The following is a 23,605-nucleotide window of genomic DNA, read 5'->3' on the forward strand; positions in this document are numbered from 1 at the left end:
CTGTGAAGTATTTTCTTTCCCACTTTGACTGCTATGGGCAGGTGTACTTGAGAGGTTAGGTTCACTCACTTGGTTATCGTTTTTATTGTTTACAGTAATATCACATACCTCTGGCTTTCCAACATTTCTCCTTTTCTTAAAAGCCTTCAGAGGATTTCTAATAACTTTACTTTTACTCATTATTATACTTCAACAAAACAGAGACTCAAGAAACAGAATTAATTACGAATATTTTCGAGATAACGACAGAGTAAATAAACATGAAACAATCGACAATCACACCAGCGATATATATTGAACCATCACAGGTTAGCCACAACACATACTTTATCTCACATCACTAAAATGTACCTGATGAACACGGACATTAATAATAACACCATTTGACAGCAGTTTAACAGCGCCACAGTGGGTCACGCCCATGTAGAACACATTTCAAAAAAAATTTAAAATAGTTGTAGTCTTCGGAATTGAATAAATTATATATCTATTAAAAGGTAATAGTCTGCATATTCAGAAAACGCAAAATAGTAAAAATTGAACTTTTCATGATTTTGAGCCTTTCCGGAGCCCCTTAAGTAGTGCGTCAGCTTAGGGACCAATGATCTCAGCAGTTTGGTCCCATAAGGCCTTACCACAAATAGTCTCTCTCAGACAGAAGTTCTTGGGTTGGATTATTTAGCCCTCCAAAGTGAGCCAATATTCCTTGTGGTCTCATCTGATAATATCTTTATAACATTTCTGTAATTTTATGACCTTCATACTAAATGCGGGTACTTAGATTGTTTCATTCCTGTGTTTGCTTGTCACACTTTTGAGATCCCAGCATTGTATCTTGTGCTATTGTTAGTTGTTAATCATAAAGGAATGTAATAGTGTAAGAAGCACTCAGTAGCAGTGGTGCCAAGAACTACCGATGTTTATGAGTAACCGAGAAGTTGTACAGTGCAAGATGGTGGGCTGGTAGGTACAGCATCAGCATGGGGTGCTGTTGGGTGGGGGAGGGGTGGGGTCAATTTTTTTACTTCAACTGTTTCAAAGCTTGTGCCGTCTCTCTGCTGTGATTTACAGAATGTAAATTCCACCAAGATAAAACAAAATTAGCATTATAGTGCACTTAATGGCTGTAGAATATGTACTTAACATCACAGAGATCACGACACTAATATGATGTACTTTTAGTCGCCGTTATATTGAAAGAATAATAGATGTCTGTCTAAAAACAATGACTTTAATTGTTAGCTGAAAAGCAGCCTTGACATTTGTGAAGTTGTAATGCTGGATATTCAGCTTTTCTAGATATGGACATCTCAAAATTTCTGGTAAGAAAAAGTGAGTTAAACTAAAGTTCTGCAAAATTCTCGTCTGTTTCTGAAAAGTGGACATAAATTAGATACAAAAATAGTATTCTGGAGGTACATACTGACATAAACAGTAAAAGTAACATTGTAAATGAAAATCCCTTTCAGATGATTTTAATAAAGGGCTGTGAAAGAACAAGAAGCAGTTAATTACACAGAAAGAAAAAGGAACAGTAGGAGCAAAACTCGACAAACACTACCAGCTTTAGAAAAATAAGAAATAGATCGTGACTATTGTTGCGGGCACTGCAGTGATCTTGAGAGTTTCTTATGATGCAGTATAAGCTACTATGGACAAGAAAGATTAAATAATCATTGTCACCATGGAGCACAAAAGCAAACCTAAAATCACTGTCATCCAACAAAATTAGGTTGTTGCAGATAGTTAAAGGCAGAACACAGCCATCAGATATCAAAGTAAAAATGGTCAAAATATAACCCAGACAGTAAAGCTAGTTGCGAGATTCCATGCAGGGACTTCCACGAATTGTGCCGTGACGACACCATTAATGAGTGGAACAAATGATGTAACAGGAAACAAAACAAAAAATTTACTAATAGTGCTCAAGGAGGATAGGTTCAGCCAAGAAGCACCAGTGTGAGTCTTTTCTCTGTTCCACATCATCATGACATACCAGAATGAAATTGTGTAAATAAAGAGTTGGAAAGTGCAAATAGATACAAAATGTGTGCACAAGATTTAAAAATATAGCACTTCAACATAAGCTGCATAGTGTAACGTGCCACCTGTTTCATGGCTTTAACTTTAGTAGCTGCAGTAATATTTGCAGAATCAAACCAAAGCATATATTGGTTTTATTTTTATAACAAATAATCTAATGCGGATATGAATGTGGGTTCGCTGTTGTACAGCTCAAGTGTGTTCTTAACTCACGTATGTGCACAATTGTACTAAACTAGCTCTGTTAGTATGAATGTATAAAATACCAGTAGTAGTAGGCTTTCTTAACTCTTGAAGAAATGATGTAGATATTGGGCATTTAAAAAAAGGCATAATTAAATATCCAATCCATATCTCTACAGAAAGAGAGTGTGAGAGTGAGTGAGTGAGTGAGCAAGTGCGTGTGTGAGTGAGTAAGTGTGTGTGAAAACCTAACTGTTATTTGTCACTTTTCTGCTTTTAATTATTCTTAAACACAACAGTTAATGCCATCTGACCACAGAATAATGTTAGCTGAACTTCATTATTTTTTTGACTGTTACCTTAACTATAGGATTAGGCTCTCTCTTCCCTTTTATTATTTTGTGAACAAATTCACCACAGTGAATATTTCAGTAATTTTTTTCTATGCAGCATGAACTGCCATCCAACAAACTTTCCCAAACATAATTCAACGATGATCTTTGCAGCCTCTTTCACTTCCTAAAAACCTTCATTCAGCAAGAAACTTGATTGACTAATCAGCTCAAACACTACCATTCTCGTAGATGAAAAGTGCAGGATATCATACAACAAAGTGGTACTGTATTCATGTTTAATCAGAATCGCAGTTTATTCACTTTATGATATAAAATGTTAGATCACAAAATCCAAGTTTATCGGATTTTGTCCATGAGGTGAGCAAAGTACTGTATCTAGTAATTATTTAAAAGCTCAGTCAGCAGGATACCGGGCCAAAAGCTGTATCAGAAAATAAATAAGGTTATTTCTTTTACAGCATAATAAGCAGCGAAGTTAACTGGTGTTACTTACCATCAAATTACCCATCTCCGGCTGCCACCCCTGCTACCACAATGAACTCCATCTGTTCAGATTCTGCCAATCCGTAGTCCTCACCAACATAGTCCTGGGAAATCATATTAACCAAGCCCAAACCTCCGTGCAGTACCTTCTATCCATCCGCAGAATTCTCCTGCTATGCAATTCCAAATTACTGGAACCCACAACACACATTGAAACTCTTGCCAGGAACTAGAGCAATATGCACAATGCCACCTGAGAAAGCTGTCTGCCCTGTTGACTTCCTACTCCTGCCTTGGAGTACCACTGTCTAACCCGTCAACAACAACCTCCAAACCTCCTCCATGTCCCCTCGTAGCTGACAGACCTACTACATTTACCCCACCCTCCAGAGTGCTCTCCTACCACCACACAGAATCTGGAATCGAAACAGACCCAAAACACAGTCATGAACAGTTCCTCCAGAAGCCTTAGCCCCACAGAAATATCAGTCCTTTCCAAAGGCCTTGCCTTTTGCCCCATTCCCAGATTAAATCATGCAGGACTTGTTAAAGACCTTCTCTCCTTCTCCTGGTCCCTACAGTGAAAACACTTTTACACCACCAACCCTACCAATCAGACAACCCAAGACCAATGCTGAACCCTGCCTAACTCAGTTCAGTCCCCCTGCCTCCAAATCACAACCATTAACATTCCAACATTTCTTAACCTCGAACCTTGCCTCACTGTCATTCCCCAAATTCCTCAACATGCTAACTAACCTTACTTCCACAGAAAGAACTGCACTCCACCATCTAAAAACTGATCCTGACCTTATAATCCTACTTGCGGATAAAGGCTCCACCACTGTTATTCTGAACCACAAGAAGTATCAGGCAGAAGGTCTCCACCAGCTGTCAGATACCTCCACCTACAAACCTCGCCACAATGACCCCATTCCAGAAATCCAGCAGGATCTCCAGTCACTCCTCAAATTCTTCGGGCCATCCCAGAACTTCTCCCTGGAGTCCATCTCTCTGCTCACCTCTACCACTCCCAGCACTCCTACTTTCTTCATGCTTCCTAAAGTCCATAAATCCAACCATCCAGGACACCCAATTGTGGCCAGCTACTGTGCCCCCACTGAGAGAATCTCTGCTCTCATAGACCAACACCTTCAACCTATTACTCACAACCTACCCTCCTATATAAAAGATACCAACCATTTCCTCCACTGACTCATTTCCTCCACTGACTCTACTCAGTTCCTGTTCCTTTACCACCCTGTGCCCTGCTCATGACTATTGATGCCATCGTACTTTACACTAACATCCCTAATGCCCATGGCCTTACTGCTATTGAACACTACCTTTCCCAACACCCGAAGGACTCGAAACCAACAACTTCCTTCCTAGTCGCCATGACCAACTATATCCTCATCCACAATTACTACTCCTTTGAAGGCATTACCTACAAATAAATACGTGGTATGGCTATGGGCACCCACATGGCACCATCCTATGCCAACCTATTCATGGGCCATATAGAGGAATCCTTCCTGAACACTCAGAATCCTCTAACCCGTCATCTGCTTCAGATTCATTGATGACATCGTTGCAATTTGGATTTAAAGTGAGGACACCCTATCCACATTCCTCCAGAACCTCAACAACTTCTCCTCCACTTGCTTCTCCTGGTCCTACTCAATCCAACAGTCCTTCCTAGATATGGACCTCCACCTCAAAGATGGATACATCAATACCTCTGTCCATATCAGACATACGAACCACCAGCAATACCTCCACTTTGACAGCTGCCACCCATTCCATACCAAGAAGTCCCTTCCATCAGCCTAGCCACCCGTGGTCATTGCATCTGCAGTAAAGAGCGGTGCCTCTCAAAATATACCAAGGATCTTACTGAAGCCTTCACAAACCTTAATTATCCTCCCAACCTTGTACAAAAACAAATCTCCCATGCCTTATCTTTCCAGTCTCGTACCGACTCATAAAGACCCACCGTCTGGCCACAGAGGAGCATTCCCCTCGTAACTCAGTAGTGCCCAGGAGTGGAGCAACAGAATACATTCTTTGCCAGGGTTTTGACTATCTCTGATCATAACCTGAAATGAGAAATGTCCTGCCCACTATCCGTCCCACCCCTCCCACAGAGGTATTCCGCCATCCACTGAATGTACACAATATACTTGTCCATCCCTACACAACCCCAGCTCCCAACCCCTTACCTCTTGGCTCACACCCCTGTGATAGACTTAGATGCAATACCTGTCCTATACACCCTCCCACGACCACCTACTCCAGTGTGGTCACAAACAGCACCTATCCCATCAAAGGCTACCTGTGAAGCCAATCGTGTGGTCTACAAGCTAAGCTGCAACCACTGTGGTGTATTCTATGTGGGATTGACAACCAACAGCCTGTGCCATATGGGCCCGTCCCTCTTAACACCAGATTTTCTGAATTCTGCAGGTGTGAACTTTCACTGCAATATATCATACGTTCCCATAACCCTCCTGGCCTCAACCTTCATTAATCCTTAAACTTCTAGAGTTCTTCTACAGTGCTGTGGACATCTGAATGTGTCCTGAGCTGCCAACCTCTCACGTACTGCTCGATGAATAAAAAAGTCTGAAGTATTTATCATACAATGTTTAATTTGCAAAAAAAAAAAAAAAAACCTCATTTTGATGTCTTGAATTGTTTGTGAGATATGATGATTGTTACGACCACACGATTCACGAAGCACAAGGACGTGAATGGGTGTGTCATTTGTGACTGTCCTTCTCATATAAAGCCCAATAGCTTGAGAACAAAATGAATTATCCTTCTGCTCTCAGTTTTAAATAAAATTTTGATATCATCTACATTTCATTCACTGCAACGTGTGAGCGAAAATCAACCATACATTAAGTTACTGCAATATGTTTTTACCTCTACAACCTCTTTAATATTTCATGTAATCTTTTACTTAATTTGATACAGTGAAGTAGGTATGATGGATAACGAGAAGAAATTCAGTTCGTTATCAAGTGAAGATATCATGCTGTATGATGTGCAAAAATCCAAATTTTTCAACTAATAGTTTTCGATAAATTGTATGGTAAGTATTTCATATCAGCATAAACACTGTCTCTCAGCACAAACAGAAATATAAGAAATGGTAAACATTGTTCTTAAAAGTATCATTGACTTGTTCTCCTTGAATGGCCTCACCCTCAGTTTTAAAAAGACACAACATACATACTCAGTTCTGCACATCTAGGATACTATATCAGTGATAAATGTAGCAGATAGTGAGGAGGTAATAAATAGGGTGGGGAACTTAAAAATTTGTGGTTATCTGTATTGATGAGAATTTGAATTAGAAAAACCACACTTTGAACACCTAAAACAACTTAGTTCAGCCATATTTGCACTTTGAATCACTGCAAATCTTGGGGAAAGGCAAATCAGTAAGTTGAAATACTTTGCATATTTTCATTCAGTAATATCATATGGAATAATGTTGTGGGGTAACTCATCTTAAGAAAGTAAGTCTTCATTGCTCAGAAATGTGCTGTAAGAATAATATGTGTGCTCACATATGATCGTCTTGTAGGAAGTTGTTTAAGGAGTTGGGCATTTGACTATTGCTTTGCAGTATATTTGTTCCCTCATGAGAGTTGTAAATAAACTATTACAGCTCAAAAGGGACAATGAAGTTTCTAATTACAACACCAGAAGGAAAAATGACGTTTCATTACTCCACACTAAGGTTGTCTTCAGCATGAAAACGGGTGCACAATGCTGCACCAAAACTTTTTGATCACTTACGTAGGATATAAAATGTCTAGGAGACAGCAAAGTGAAATTTGAAAACAGAGTCAAAAAGTTTTTCATTGACAACTCCTATTCTAGTGAAGGATTTCTGTAGTAATGTGTAAAAAGTGTGGGGTAGGTATTACTAACTCACTTCTCTCTCTCTCTCTCTCTCTCTCTCTAAGAGGGGGGGAAAGAAAACCTTACAAATGTTCTGCATGTAGCCATATTTATAAATTAATTTGCAATGTGAATGTAAAATGGCTCTTTTGACACATTACGATTTACCGTGTAAAATGATGCAGGGAACATGAAACTAACTAACTACAGCAACTCACTCTCTAAAAGAAGTAACTGAAATATTTAAAAAAATAGCAGGCTCTCAGTCTTGATTATGAGAATAAATGTATTTCAAATAAGTTACAGTATGTTCCAGCATCCAGCCAGTGACAAGTGTTTCTTTTCATTACAATTGCAAACAGTCTGTCTGCATCTGATCTCTCTGTTAATCATCATCATCATTTAACACTGAAAAATGCTTTTAATGTCCATCTACAGACTCTCCCTATCATAACTCCAGAAAAGTCCAGAACAATCCTTTATAACTCTCAAAGCACCCAAATTAATAATTATCTTATTGTTACATATCTAAAGCAAAGAGGCTTTTTTTTATTAATGATAATATTATGTAAAGGATAGATTGCTACTACCTGTTGCAGACAGATGCAATGATGAGACTGCTATGCATTTAAGCTTTCGGCTACCAAAAGGCCTGCTTTTGAAGTGGAAAACACACACACACACACACACACACACACACACACACACACACAAAACAAAACAAAAAACATCAACGCTGTCTGTGGCCACTGTGGCCGGAAAACAGGGACCAGACAGTGGCACTGTGTGTGCGAGTCGTGCTTGTGTGAATGTGTGTTTTTCCTATTTCAGAAGTAGATTACTTGGATGAAAGCTTAAAAGTATAGCAATCTTTTCGTTGTGACTGTCTGTGATTCAACATCTCCTCTGTATGTGAGTAGTGATCTGTCATTTTCATAATGTTATTGTTATTTCATCCTGGACTTCCCATTTCTCGTCATTTCTGTGGTTTATTAAAGCTGTGGAACATAGCCAGCAGAAACTGCTTTAGAAATTGTTTAACAATGCTTTAGATATTAATGCACATTGTTACCAACATTTTTCTTTCTAAAAGACATTCCAGAGCATGATTGTAACACCTGATCTAGAAGCAATCTGTGTTCAGAGCTACACCTTCACAGGGATAAAATTAAAGTGTTTGGTTGATTTGTGTTACTGTTTCAATAACATAATAATTCATAACTTTAAACAATGGAAACACCAGGTTGTAATATCAACAATGTAAGGAAAATGAAAGATTGATACTGACCACAAAGATGACATGTCAAATTGCAGACAGGCACAACAGAATGACTGTTAGGCATTTAGATTTGGACCAAAGCCTCCTTCAGAAAAGCAAACACACACACACACACACTCCTTCACATGAGCAAGCACACCTCTCACACACGACTGCTATCTCTGGCAGCTCAGACTGGAATTGCCTGTTTGCAACTTGACGTGTTATCTTTATGGTGAGTTTGCAATCTGTACTTCATAAATTTGTCTTTCCACTTTATAGCCATTAAATTAAAAAAAAAAAAAATAGGCAAGTGGGAAATGGAACAGTGTATTTGTCACTTGTGAAACTTTATTAAATGCCCTGTCTGAAAATATGTAGAATGGGTAGTTCAGAACCCCACTCATGAAAATGGCAACAGATGACTTGATGTCTTTGAGGGTGTCCACATTGAAACTGGTATCAAAAGACTTTGTTGCACTAGTGGCAGCAACAGTTACCAAAGAACAAAGGATAACTAAAACTGCCTAGAAAGATATATATGTTCAGTAAACTAAATAAAAAATCAGTAGTGTCATATCTCAATGAGGAACTTGAAACTTTCAGCATAGGTCAGGAGCATATAGAGGAACTACGGCTCAAGTTTAAAAGAATAGTTGACCATGCACTGGATAGATATGCCGCAGTAGAAAAGTTTGTAATTGCAGGGAACAACCTTCGTGGTGTACAGTCACTGTAAAGAAACAGTGATTATTGCATAATAAGTGTAAGACAAAGCATATGGCTATAGATAGAGAGATGCTGAATAAAATGCGTTTGGATGTCAAGAGAGCAATGCGTGAAGCCTCAGTGACTACCATAGCTGGCAAATGACATTTCACAAAATCCAAAGAAATTCTGGTTGTATGTAAAGGCTGTTAGCAGCACCAAAGTTAGTGTCCAATCCCTAGTGAATGAGACAGGAACTGAAGGTTTAACTCCATTTCCAAATGTTGCTTTACAAAGGAAAACCCAGAAAAATCTCCCCAATTGAATCCTTGCACCACTGAAAAGATGAATGAAATAAGTATTAGTGTCAGTGGTGTTGAGAAACAGCTGGGATCATTGTCAGGTTCTGTAGTGAATTTGCGGCTGAGTTAGCCTATCTTCTAATTGTAATCTGTTGTAGATCCCTTGCACAAAAAACCTTGCCCAGTTTTTGGAGAAAGGCAAAGGTCACACCCGTCTAGAAGAATAGTAGTAGAAGTGATCCACAAAACTAACACCCAAAATCCTTGACATTGATTATGTTGTAGAATCTTAGAACATATTCTTAGCTCAAAGTTGATGAGGTATCTTGAACAGAATGACCTCAATGCCAACCAGCATAGTTTTTGAAAACATTGATCATGTGAAACCCGACTCGCACTTTTTCTCACATGACATACTGAAAGCTTTGGATCAAGGCAACCAGGTAGATTCAGTGTTTCTTGATTTCTGAAAACCATTTGACTCAGTACCACACCTACACTTATTGTCAAAATTATGATCATATGGGATATCAAGTGAAATTTGTGACTGGACTGAGGAATTCTTGGTGTGGAGGACGTAGCATGTCATCTTGGATGGAGAGTTGTCATTAGATTTAGAAGGAGCTTCAGCTGTGAGGTGTGAGATTACAGACAATATTGATAGTAAAATCAGGCTTTTTGCACATGATGCAGCTATCAGTACTGAAGTACTATCTGAGAGAAGATGCATAAAAATTCAGTCAGGTCTTGATAAGATTTCAACATGGTGCAGAGATTGGCAACTTGCTCCAAATGTTGAAAAATGTAAAATTTTGCACTTCACATAATGCAAAAATGTAGTATCCTATGAGTACAATATCAGTGAGTCACTGTTGCAGTCGGCCAACCCATACAAATACCTGGGTGTAACACTTTGTTGGGGTATGAAACAGAATGATCACATAGGTTCAGTCTTGGGTAAAGCAGGTGATAGACTTTGGTTTATTTGTAGAATAATGGCAAAGGGCAGTTAATCTACAAAAGAGATTGCTTAAAAATCACTCGTATGGCCGGTTGAGGAATATTGCTCAAGTGTGTGGTACTCGTACCAGATAGGACTGACGAGGGGATTTTGAACGTATACAGAGTACAGAGTAGGGCAGCACAAAGGTCACAGGTTTTTGTAATCTGTGGGAGAGTGTCAGAGAGATACTGGAGGAACTGAACTGGCAGACTCCTGAAGACTCTATGGATATTCTACAACCTCCTAAATATCGCTCACAAGGGGATCGAGAGGACTAGATTAGTGTAATTACTGCATGCACAGAGTCCTTCAATCAATCATTCTTGCCACACTCCATACGTGAATGGGACAGAAAGAAACGCTAATAACTGGTACAATGGGACATACTCTCAACCATGTACTTCATGGTGGTTTGCAGGCTATAGATGTAGATGTAAGTGTTTATGTAAATCATAGCTTTCATTCCTTATGCCAGAATCCTCTTTACAAGTTCTATGGAGGAAGATTCATGTAATGCAAAAGCTTCAACTGTATGCGATTGCAGTCTTTATGGCGTATTCCACTGACGAATTCTTCTCAAGTTATCAGCCGAGTGGTGGCGTCTTGTCACAACTTTTCAATGAGTTTCATACCCATCATCTTCTGGCGAAGATGATGGGTATGAAACTCATTGAAATGTTGCGACAAGACGACACCACCATTCGGCTGATAACCCGAGAAGAATTCAGCAGCTTCTTCTATGTTAAGTTATTCAGTAAATTTTAGACATCTCAGTATCAATGTACTTATCAAATTTGTGGTATCTGCTCTACAATACACCTCTCTATAATTTTTATTGCTAAAACTAACAAGGAGAAAAATTAAAAATAAGTTTATTAATTTTATCTGTATTTAATGTTGCTGAATGTGTATCTTCACTGACTTCAAACAGATATTATTTTCTGTTTGTAGATCACGTTCATTTTCTGTACCACGGAATCGACCTGCTCGATCTCCTCCACCAAGGCGTCTCGGACGTGAAAGGTCCGGACCACCGATGGATCCGCGTGGACCGCCGCCCAGTCCTCCTCCTATTGTGCGCAAAACGTTGAAGGAGAGGAAGAAAGAACGAGAGAGAGCTAAAGTACGTAAACGGTTTTCTTTGTCTCCAATCTTCTTATTGTTTGTTGCAAGGGCTCTGCGGTATTACTAAATGTGATCACTCATGGGATATATCTTTCTTCAGCCAGTGACGTTTATATGTTGCTCGATGGCTTACTAGTAAAGTGCCAGACTGAGGATCCAAAGGTCATAGGTTTGATCCTGGGTCAGCCCTGGGATTTATATCTGTCACTTATGACTTTTTTCATCTTGGGCAATCTTCATTAATGAAAAAAGTGGGGAGCTGCACGACGTTCATAGTTTAAGGTTAAACTTGTTAATATACCTACATTTAAGAAATTCCTACATTTAACAATTTCCTTCAGTCTTGGTGCATCTGCCACAAGAACAATTTTGTTGGAATTATATTTTTAATGGACCATTCTTTAGAAAAAAGGCCAATTTTTAACAATGAATATGAAACATGTCAAAAATTGAAGTTTTTTTTTTTTTTTTTTTTTTTTTTTTTTTTTTTTTTTTTTTTTTTTCCCCTTCAATATACCTGGGAGGTTTCTCCATTTCAATCAAAAAATAGCATAAACAGCAGTAATTATCCATTGATCCTTTTAGTCTGAAGGTAGATTGTTAGTTTTTTGGTTGATATTTTCGTACTCCATTGTTGCAGATTCAACTAGAGTAGACTGATGTGTTGATGTCTTAGAGAATTTTTAGGATTACATTAAACAGCTGTATGATGGCTCAGTAAATATTCACTGCACATGGGGGTGTGACAGATATGAAATTTTCTGGCAGATTAAAACTGTGTGCCGGAAAGAGAGTCGAACTCGGGACCTTTGCCTTTTGTGGGAAAGTGCTCTACTGATTGCGTTCTTGCGAACAACTTGTGACCCTTACTCACAGCTTTACTTCCTTCAGTACCTCATCTCCTATTTTCCAAACCAACGGTAGAGTGTTACCCGCAAAAGAGCTCGGTTCGAATCCCAGTCTGGCACACAGCTTTAATCTGACCGGAAGTACAGTTACATGATTATCAGGCTGTCAAGTATTTATGTCTGTGGATCATTCCCCCTGCAGGTCCGGGGATTAGAATAGGCCCAAGGTATTCCTGCCTGTCGTAAGAGGTGACTAAAAGGAGTTTCACACGTTTCAGCCTTTATGTGAAGGTCCCCTGTAGGGTTTGACCTCCATTTTTCAAAATTTCCCCTAAGAGCGAGGCAATTGGGGAGGGTGCCTTATATGGTGCATCGTGTCCATCGTGCCCTGAGATCTTTAGCCCACTTTTTTGTTGTCGCACTGCATTCCAGCAGACTTTAGCGAGAATGCCTTCCTGGGTGTGTTTTCTACCATGGACTATGCAGTGTCGCTTTTTGCACTGATGATGACCATAGACTTCTTTGCACCTCATATCCAGCACGGTGGCCAGTCCATTGTGGTGGGGCCACCATGTACTCTGTTGGTTGTAGCCCCCTGACAACACAGGGATCGCTCTACTGATGCCTGCGCCATTAACTCCCCATGTATGCCAAGGAGTAGATGCCCGTCACCATGGGGCATTTGGATTCCCAGCAATGGCCATCCTGCCAGGTGGCCTTTGCTGTGGCTGGGTGGCGCCAGAGGGAGTGGGGAAGGCCCGTGGTCAGGGTGAGTGGCATCAGGGTGGATGATGCGCAATGAAGTGTACCACGTCATCACTTGCTGGGGATCAAACGCCAGCAGTCTCTAAGTATTCCAAGACTCAGTACAATGCAAGGAAGTATGATCGTAAGTCGTTCCCCTCCCTGGCCTCACCATGGGAGGAACGTCAGGCTAAGGATGGCGGCAAACATTATTCACACCCGGTACCTTGTATGTATGAGAACTGATGGGGACTCCTTTGTTTTGATGAAGCCACAGTTTTTTGTAGCTCATTTAGAGGACAAGTTTGGGGGGGGGGGGGTGGAGGGCTTGTCCAAAATGTGATCTGGGTCAGTCTTGATAAAAACAGCATCCTCTGCCCAGTCATGGACTTCACTCGATTGTAACAAGTTGGGAGAGGTTTCTGTTATCATCATGCCACATAAGAGCGTAAATATGATCCAGGGTATTTGCTTGCACAGGGACCTTCTTTTGCAGTCTGATGACGAGCTGCGCACCAATTTAGAGCAGCTAGGTGTTCATTTCATGTGGCGTGTCCATTGGGGTCCGAGGGATAAACAGGTTGCCACCGGTGCCTTCATCTTGGCCTTCGAGGTTGACACCTTACCTGAGAAGGTCAAGGTGATTGTGTACCGCTGTGATGTCAAACCATATATCCCTCCCCCGATGCTGTGCTTTAAGTGCTGGAAGTTCGACCATATGTCTTCCGACTGTACTTCCAGTGTCACATGTTGAGATTGTGGACGTCCATCGCATCCCAATAATCCATGTGCCCCACCTCCCAACTGTGTCAATTGCGGAGAGCATCATTCACCTTGCTCACCAGACTGCAGGATTTTACAGAAAGAGAGGAAAATCATGGAATACAAGACCCTGGACCAACTGACCTACACTGAGGCTAATAGAAAATATGAGCGCCTACATCCTGTGGCTATGACCTCCTCATACGCCACAGCTATGAGAACAATTGTAGCCCCATCAGTTCTGCGAATTCCAGTTGGCTCTCAGAGCCAGAAGGCTACACCTTCCCCTTCGATGGTGCCCTCCCCCGGTTGGTCCCGCACCACCTACCTTGGGAGCACTGCCCCCCAAACCGTCGGGGACACCAGTCCCCACTTCTCAGCTAGAGAAGCATAAGTCTTCTTCGGCTCCTCTCACCAGGAAGGGGACCCTCCCTTCCCAGGTTTCTGCTAATGGGAAAGATGATGCCCACCAGTGGTTGAAGTGCCCAAAAGCAGCTGGTCGTGGTGGGGCTTCATAATCATCCTCAGTCCTGGAGACTCAATCAGTGAAGCCCTCCAAGCCAGAGAAACCCAAGGAGCAGTGAGAAAAGTCGTAAAAGAAGCCCCCTAAGACCAAGGAAATTGTGGTGGTACCCACACCACATCTGCATCTGGGGATAAGGTGGAGATTCCAGCGTCCGCTGAGGACCTAGATCTCGTCGGACCCTCAGACACAATGGATAGAGACTGCTCAGGAACTAAGTCGGTGGCAGCAGGTGACTCTGAGATGTAAACTGCCTCATTGAATGTTGGATGCCTTCCCAGTCTCACGATGATGACATCCTCCAGTGGAATTGCGGCGGTTTTTTCCACTGCCTGGCTGAGCTACGGCAACTGTTAAGCTTTACACCTGCTTTCTGCATTGCCCTCCAGGAAACCTGGTTCCCGGCAATGGGAACCCCTCCCCTCCAGAGCTATAAGGGATAATACAGGAACTGTAGCGACTATAATCGAGTGTCAGGTGGAGTTTGTGTTTATGTCCTAAACTCGGTTTGTAGTGAAACTGTGCCCCTTCAAACCCATCTTAAAGCTGTGGCTGTCAGATTAAGGATGATGTAGGAAATAACTGTCTGCAGTGTATATCTTCCTCCAGATGGTGCAGTGCCCCTGAACGTATTGGCTGCACTGATTGATCAACTCCCTAAATTTTTCCTACTTCTGGGAGATTTTAACATGCATAACCCCCTGTGGGGTGACGCCAAGCTTCTTGGCCGAGGTAGGGAGGTCGAAAATTTACTGTCACATCTTGACCTCTGCTTCTTAAAGACAGGTTCCCCCACACATTTCAGTGTGGCACACAGTGATGAATATAGCCACTTCGTCAGGAAGTCGTTTTTGAACGTATATGTATGGAGTGTAGCCATGTATGGAAGTGAAACATGGGCGATAACTAGTTTGGACAAGAAGAGAATAGAAGCTTTTGAAATGTGGTGCTACAGAAGAATGCTGAAGATTAGATGGGTAGATCACATAACTAATGAGGAGGTACTGAATAGGACTGGGGAGAAGAGGAGTTTGTGGCACAACTTGACTAGAAGAAGGGATCAGTTGGTAGGACATGTTCTGAGGCATCGAGGGATCACCAATTTAGTATTGGAGGGCAGTGTGGAGGGTAAAAATTGTAGAGGGAGACCAAGAGATGAATACAATAAGCAGATTCAGAGGGATGTAGGCTGCAGTACGTACTGAGAGATGATAAAGCTAGCACAGGATAGAGTAGCATGGAGAGCTGCATCAAACCAGTCTCAGGACTGAAGACCACAACAACAACAACCCTTGGGGGGGGGGGGGATATATAGCTCGACAGGGGGGGGGGGGCAGGGAGGGGGGGGCCAAAGTTATAGGCGTAAAATTTAAGTGATAGCGTTCTAAAGATGTAGCAGTGCTATTAATATTTAAAATTTTTCATGAATAGCTAACAGAGAATTAAGTAATATGTAGGTTAAGTATTAAGCTGTTAGGCTAAGCCTAAGTTAATTATATGAAATAATAAAATAATTTTATTGCATGCAAAAAAAACATTTACATCAAACTAATATGTCGAGGCTTTTTCACAGCATATCTCTTGATGACGTCATCAATAAAACTTTCTGTTGGCTCGTTGTCCCCTTCAGTTGAAATCTTCACACAAGCTTGGAGCATTTCCTGACCCATTCCTTAATTTTGTCATCACCCTGTTCATTGTACTAAATGACCTTTCCACACTGCAAGTCGAAATGGGACTGCACAGTACACATTCAGCGAGTTTCCGTAGTGCTTCGTATCCAATGTCGGCTCTCAGAATGAAAGAAGCAATATCAGAAGACGTATTGTCTAATTTATTACTCATGATGTACCTAAAAGAATGCAAGTCTGCAATAACAGCATCGACATTTTTAAGTCCCAAAATCAAGCAAAGTTCTTTGCAATCGTTATCACTAAACTCTAGAAATTTTTTAAAACCTTCAAGATATGCACTTAGTTCTATCACTTTTATTGCCTTCTCATCAAATCATTGCTCAGTTTCATCAATCATACTTTTAACAAATTTCGTTGCACTTTTCATAGCTTGAATCTTCTCCTCTACGTTCGTGAATAGCACACCTTTAACTTCTGTTGTGTTCTCCTGCAGTTTTTTAATTTTATTAAGAGTTTCATTTTCTGCACTATGTCCATCACAGTCACAAAGACAGTCGATGTATCTTAAATGTTCCAGAGTTCCAGAAACAAGTAGAGGGATTTGCGAAATTTTAAGCGATTGTCTGTGCAAAAACTTTACGTAAGTTTGAGACTGCATTTAATGTATCGTCTAAAATCACTAAACCTACAATAAAATTGGAATTCATCATTTCTAACAAGATTCCTCCAGCTAAACTTGTTAAATCCGCACCGTCCTTGTGTATATGTTCACATGCCATTATAATGGACTTGTAGGTAAGGAAAATAGCACGAACTGTGCGATAGGTACTTAACCATCAGATGTCAACAGCTTTGGGTATTTTTAAAACAGGTTGTTCTAAAGCACACTGAATTTCATGCAAAACATTTTCTCGTTTGGAAGAACCATGAAAAAGTTTGTAAATGTTTTTAACAACATGCAATGTGTGTTTTATAATGGGGTGTTTATTCCTAGAGTTGGTGGCAGCAATTGACAAAACATGTGCTCTACAGTGAATGTATGGCAGCTTATGGCCCTTCTTCTCTGTCAACCGAGCACGGATTCCTGAGGTAGAACCACTAAAATTAGCAGCACTGTCGAAAGAACAAGATAATAATCTGTCATAAGAAAGTTTTCTTTTCTTTAGTTCAGTATCGGTTGCTGTAAATATGAATTCAGCTGAAGTGCTTTTCAATTCAACGAGACATAAAAGCCTTTCCTTCACTTCAAACGATGGAGACGGTGCAACATATCGAACTACTAAAGACAGTTCACTTTGGTTGGAAACATTTGTAGATTTGTCTGCCGTTAATGAAAAATATTTATCATGGAGAAGTGTTTCATCTTGAAAGTATAAAGACTCTCCCAAACAAGTCAAAAATTCTGACACAGTATACTTACTAAGATATGTGGACCTTTCGCTCTGAAATTTTAACCACTTTTCAAGATTAATGTCGCTTTTCAGTACTACCTTACGAATTAGAGGTTCATATTTTGTTTTGTGGGGTATTTCTTCCTTACTAAGGAAATACAGACTTCAAATTAATGATGACAATGCTTGGCAGTTTAAAGCTTTTTCATTTTCATTTTGTTTAAATATCTGTGTATGAATTGGAGCGTTTAATCCCTGTAATCTACAATTTTCAAGTGAAACGGCTCTTGCATGTTTTTCTGAGTTGGCGTGCTTTTCTAGTTTTCCCGCGCTTCTGGTAGCTTTTCTAAATTTAGTGAAAGGTACAGAAATGAACACTCCTCCTGTTTTCTGTAGAGCTTCGATTTCGTTTTTTAAGTTCATTTCACACAATTTGCAGAAAGCCCCACCCCACTCGTGATCAAAGTACAACCAATTGTACTTACACTCCCATTTTTGCTGATACTTAATCTCACGTTCAATTCTTTGTTTAGAATTGCAATTTACGGATGGGCCAGAAATAGCACATTTATCGTTTGAAAACTGTGGAAGGGAAACTGAAGACTTGGTAGACCTACACAATTCATCATCACAATCACTAGCACATCTTTCAGTAGACTCACACTCGTCTTTGTCTTTTGCAGTACACTGTCTTTTATTAGAAAAGAAAGAAATTAAAGTTTGTTGTTTCAACATTGTATTTCGGCACTAACACTTCTTTTTGTGTTATAAACTGACGAAGACTGCACGTAGTACACTGCATAATCACATCACACTTCCATAGTAACCTGTCGATTGACTGTTACAACCTTACAACAGTTTCAACAATGCATTGAGTTTTTATACAACATTGAAAGATTAGATTATACTCGTAGAGCAGCATTGCCAAATGTCCCACTCATGGTGGAATGTACCGCTTCTTTAGGCAAAAATTGTGTATCCCCATTGACACTGCATAAATCATTGTCAAGTGTACGCAAATATTTGGTTTGAGCTTGGGACTCATTGATTAGGAAAAATCTATATGCCTGTTAAATCTTGGAAATATTCCCAGTAATGCAATAAAAAAATTAAAACAATCTTTTATAACGTCAGATGCTACTTCCTATTCCCTAGCAATACCCGGGGACGTGTTTTGCGACATCAGGTTTATTTTAAGGTCAAATAAAGTATAGATACAAGTGGTGGAAAGAATAAAGTTCACAGTGAGGGTGGGCTGTGTAGCTAAGGGATTAGCTTACACGTTAGGCCGATTGGAGGTGCAGTGAGGGAAGACATGAGAGGGGAAAGGCTGACTTATTCCACAATCAGTGTTGCCAACACACCTTGCAACGCTTAGCTTTACCGCACGCTTATTATACAGCAACTGCTAATTTGTTGGTGTTGGCAATAATAATAATAATAATAATAATAATAATAATAAGTTTATGTTGTAAGGCAAGCTGTTGATGTATTATTTTTGCGACAATGTTGCAAAAATAATACATCAACAGCTTGCCTTACAACATAAACTTTTAAAACAACAAGTTCCTACATACAAGTATGCACCACAAAATGTACTGGAGAATGATGAATACAAATTATACTGGAACAGAACCATTATAACAGATAAAACAACGCCACATAACAAACCTGACATCATACTCACCAATAAAAAGAAGAAATTAACACAACTAATCGAAATATCCATACCCAATACAACAAATATACAAAAGAAAACAGGAGAAAAAATTGAAAAATACATCCAACTGGCTGAGGAAGTCAAAGACATGTGGCATCAGGATAAAGTTGACATCATACCAATTATAGTATCAACTACAGGAGTCATACCACACAATATCCACCAGTACATCAATGCAGTACAGCTACATCCAAACACATATATACAACTACAGAAATCCGTAATTATTGATACATGTTCAGTTACCCGCAAGTTCCTAAATGCAATATAACATATATCATACAGTTAAAAGGAAGTGACGCTTGATCAAGGTCCGCGTCACTTTCCATTCTCAACCAGACTTAACGTCTGAGAAAGTAAAGAAATAATAATAATAATAAAAATAATAATAAATTCAGCTGACATATATAGAATACAAAGACACAAATACAGACATAAGACCATTCTTGCATAGACCACCAAATAACCCACAAGTCGAAACAACAATAAAAACTATCAACACAATCATACACAACAAAATAAATGAAAACACAACTATGGAAGAGTTACAACTACTGGTTTATATAGGAGCACTCACTGCACTAAATATACACACTAGACAGAGATCAGAACCAACCAACACACAGAAGAAACCCACAAAACCAGCATGGCAACACAGGCTACAGATCAGAATAGAAAAACTTAGAAAAGACATCGGACAGCTAACACAATTTATAAGAAATGAAATCCCGGAAAAAAAACGAAAAAGGTTAGGTAAAATCTCACTACAAGAAGCTACAGAGCAATTAGACGAAAAGAAGCAGAAATTACAAGCATTAGCCAAACGACTCAGAAGATACAAAAAAAGTGAAAATAGAAGGAAACAAAACCAAACATTCAACACAAACCAAAAGAAATTTTACCAGACAATAGATAACACACACATTAAAATAGACAATCCACCAAACATAACAGACATGGAACACTTCTGGAGCAACATATGGTCAAACCCGGTACAACATAACAGGCATGCACGGTGGATACAAGCAGAAACACACACATACAAGATGATACCACAAATGCCTGAAATGATAATTTTGCAACATGAAGTCACCCAAGCAATTAATTCTACTCACAATTGGAAAGCCGCTGGAAATGATAAAATAGCAAATTTCTGGTTAAAGAAGTTCACCTCAACACATTCACATCTAACTAAATTATTTAACAGTTACATTGCAGACCCATACACATTCCCTGATACACTTACACATGGAATAACTTATCTGAAACCTAAAGATCAAGCAGACACAGCGAACCCAGCTAAATATCGCCCCATAACATGCCTACCAACAATATACAAAATATTAACTTCGATCATTAAACAGAAATTAATGACACATACAACACAGAACAAAATTATAAATGAAGAACAAAAAGGCTGTTGCAAAGGAGCACGAGGATGTAAAAAGCAACTGATAATAGATGCAGAGGTGACATATCAAGCTAAAACTAAACAAAGGTCGCTACACTACGCATACATTGATTACCAAAAAGCTTTTGATAGTGTACCCCACTCATGGTTACTACAAATATTGGAAATATACAAAGTAGATCCTAAATTGATAACAGTTCCTAAACATACTAATGAAAAATTGGAAAACCACACTTAATATCCAAACAAATTCAAATAATATCACATCACAGCCAATACAGATTAAGCGTGGAATATACCAAGGAGATTCATTAAGTCCTTTCTGGTTCTGCCTTGCTCTGAACCCACCATCCAACATGCTAAATAATATAAATTATGGATACAATATCACTGGAACATACCCACACAAAATCACACATTTGCTATACATGGATGATCTAAAACTACTGGCAGCAACAAATCAACAACTCAACCAATTACTAAAGATAACAGAAGTATTCAGCAATGATATAAGTATGGCTTTTGGAACAGACAAATGTAAGAAAAATAGCATAGTCAAGGGAAAACACACTAAACAAGAAGATTACATATTGGATAACCACAGCGACTGCATGGAAGCGATGGAAAAAACGGATGCCTATAAATATCTAGGATACAGACAAAAAATAGGAATAGATAATACAAATATTAAAGAAGAACTAAAAGAAAAATATAGACAAAGACTAACAAAAATACTGAAAACAGAATTGACAGCAAGAAACAAGACCAAAGCTATAAATACTTACACCATACCAATATTGACCTACTCATTTGGAGTAGTGAAATGGAGTAACACAGACCTAGAAGCACTCAATACACTTACACGATCACAATGCCATAAATATAGAATACATCACATACATTCAGCAACAGAAAGATTCACATTAAGCAGAAAGGAAGGAGGAAGGGGATTTATCGATATAAAAAACCTACATTATGGACAGGTAGACAATTTAAGAAAATTCTTTCTAGAACGCGCAGAAACTAGCAAAATACACAAAGCAATCACTCATATAAATACATCGGCTACACCACTACAATTTCATAACCACCTCTACAACCCTTTAGACCACATAACATCAACAGATATGAAGAAAGTAAATTGGAAAAAGAAAACACTTCATGGCAAGCACCCGTATCATCTAACACAGCCACACATCGATCAAGACGCATCCAACACATGGCTAAGAAAAGGCAATATATACAGTGAGACAGAAGGATTCATGATTGCAATACAGGATCAAACAATAAACACCAGGTATTACAGCAAGCATATTATTAAAGATCCCAATACCACAACAGATAAATGCAGACTTTGTAAACAACAAATAGAAACAGTAGATCACATCACAAGCGGATGTACAATACTAGCAAATACAGAATACCCCAGAAGACATGACAATGTCGCAAAAATAATACATCAACAGCTTGCCTTACAACATAAACTTTTAAAACAACAAGTTCCTACATACAAGTATGCACCACAAAATGTACTGGAGAATGATGAATACAAATTATACTGGAACAGAACCATTATAACAGATGAAACAACGCCACATAACAAACCTGACATCATACTCACCAATAAAAAGAAGAAATTAACACAACTAATCGAAATATCCATACCCAATACAACAAATATACAAAAGAAAACAGGAGAAAAAATTGAAAAATACATCCAACTGGCTGAGGAAGTCAAAGACATGTGGCATCAGGATAAAGTTGACATCATACCAATTATAGTATCAACTACAGGAGTCATACCACACAATATCCACCAGTACATCAATGCAATACAGCTACATCCAAACACATATATACAACTACAGAAATCCGTAATTATTGATACATGTTCAATTACCCAAAAGTTCCTAAATGCAATATAACACATACCGTACAGTTAATAGGAAGTGACGCTTGATCAAGGTCCGCGTCACTTTCCATTCTCAACCAGACTTAACGTCTGAGAAAGTAAAGAAATAATAATAATAATAATAATAATAATAATAACAATAACAATAAACCCTGTGGAGGCCCGGGAAAAGAATAGGCCTCCGGTATGTTCTGCCAGTCGTAAATGGCGACGAAAAGAACAAACCACTAATAGGGCTAACCCCCCCCCCCCCCTTTTAGTGTGATTAGTTGGTTCAGGACAGAACTAAAGAAGCCTTGGACAAGCGCCGTCATGGTCGGGGACGACGCTTGAACCCTATGCCCGCCCACAATGGTAATGACACTGCTAGCCAACTGGAAAATGATTTAAATCCAAATAGAGGTGTTTTGCAGGATATGCTTCCTGCAACCACCCTAGAAGGAAAACAAAGACAGAGGATGAGATGGTCAGATGAAGTTAATCGACACCTCATGTTCTGTTATTACCAAGCAACAAACCTAGGAACCAACACAACTGGATACAGATCACAAGTATACACAACATTTATTACCAGATACCCAGAATTAAAATTTTTAACAGAACAACGACTAGCTGATCAGATCCGTGTAATAATCAAAAATAACAGGATACCCCAGTCAGAATTAGAAAACATCAAACAACAAGTACAACAAATACTGGAACAAAATAATGTGCAATTAGAAGAAGAAGAAAATACAGTAATGGACTCAAACATCCCAGAGCAAACAAACAAAGAACAACATACATCAATTAAACAATCAGAGGAAAACGAAATCTTAATACAGCCACCAGAACAAGCACAAATAGAACACGAAGTGACACACATGTTAGATATAGAAGAAAAATTTCAGTTGACATATATAGAATACAAAGACACAAATACAGACATTAGACCATTCTTGCAAAGACCGCCAAATAACCCACAAGTCGAAACAACAATAAAAACTATCAACACAATCATACACAACAAAATAAATGAAAACACAACTATGGAAGAGTTACAACTACTGGTTTATATAGGAGCACTCACTACACTAAATATACACACTAGGCAGAGATCAGAACCAACCAACACACAGAAGAAACCCACAAAACCAGCATGGCAACACAGGCTACAGATCAGAATAGAAAAACTGAGAAAGGACATCGGACAGCTAACACAATTTATAAGAAATGAAATATCAGACAAAAAACAAAAAAGGTTAGGTAAAATCTCACAACAAGAAGCAATAGAGCAATTAGATG

The 23,605-nt window shown here is 39.2% G+C and overlaps 1 protein-coding gene across 2 annotated transcripts in view; it reads left to right on the forward strand.

Annotated features, from left to right (window-relative positions):
* Window positions 1-23,605, forward strand: part of LOC126203860 (splicing factor, arginine/serine-rich 19-like) — a 134,928-nt gene that overhangs the window by 59,789 nt on the left and 51,534 nt on the right. For both annotated transcript variants that reach the window (XM_049938235.1, XM_049938236.1), the window contains exon 7: window positions 11,203-11,374. In XM_049938235.1, the coding sequence (XP_049794192.1) occupies window positions 11,203-11,374 (172 nt within the window). The remainder of the gene's footprint in view (window positions 1-11,202; window positions 11,375-23,605) is intronic.

Source organism: Schistocerca nitens, chromosome 9 (assembly GCF_023898315.1).
Source record: "Schistocerca nitens isolate TAMUIC-IGC-003100 chromosome 9, iqSchNite1.1, whole genome shotgun sequence".
In the NCBI taxonomy this organism is placed as follows: Eukaryota; Metazoa; Arthropoda; class Insecta; order Orthoptera; family Acrididae; genus Schistocerca; species Schistocerca nitens.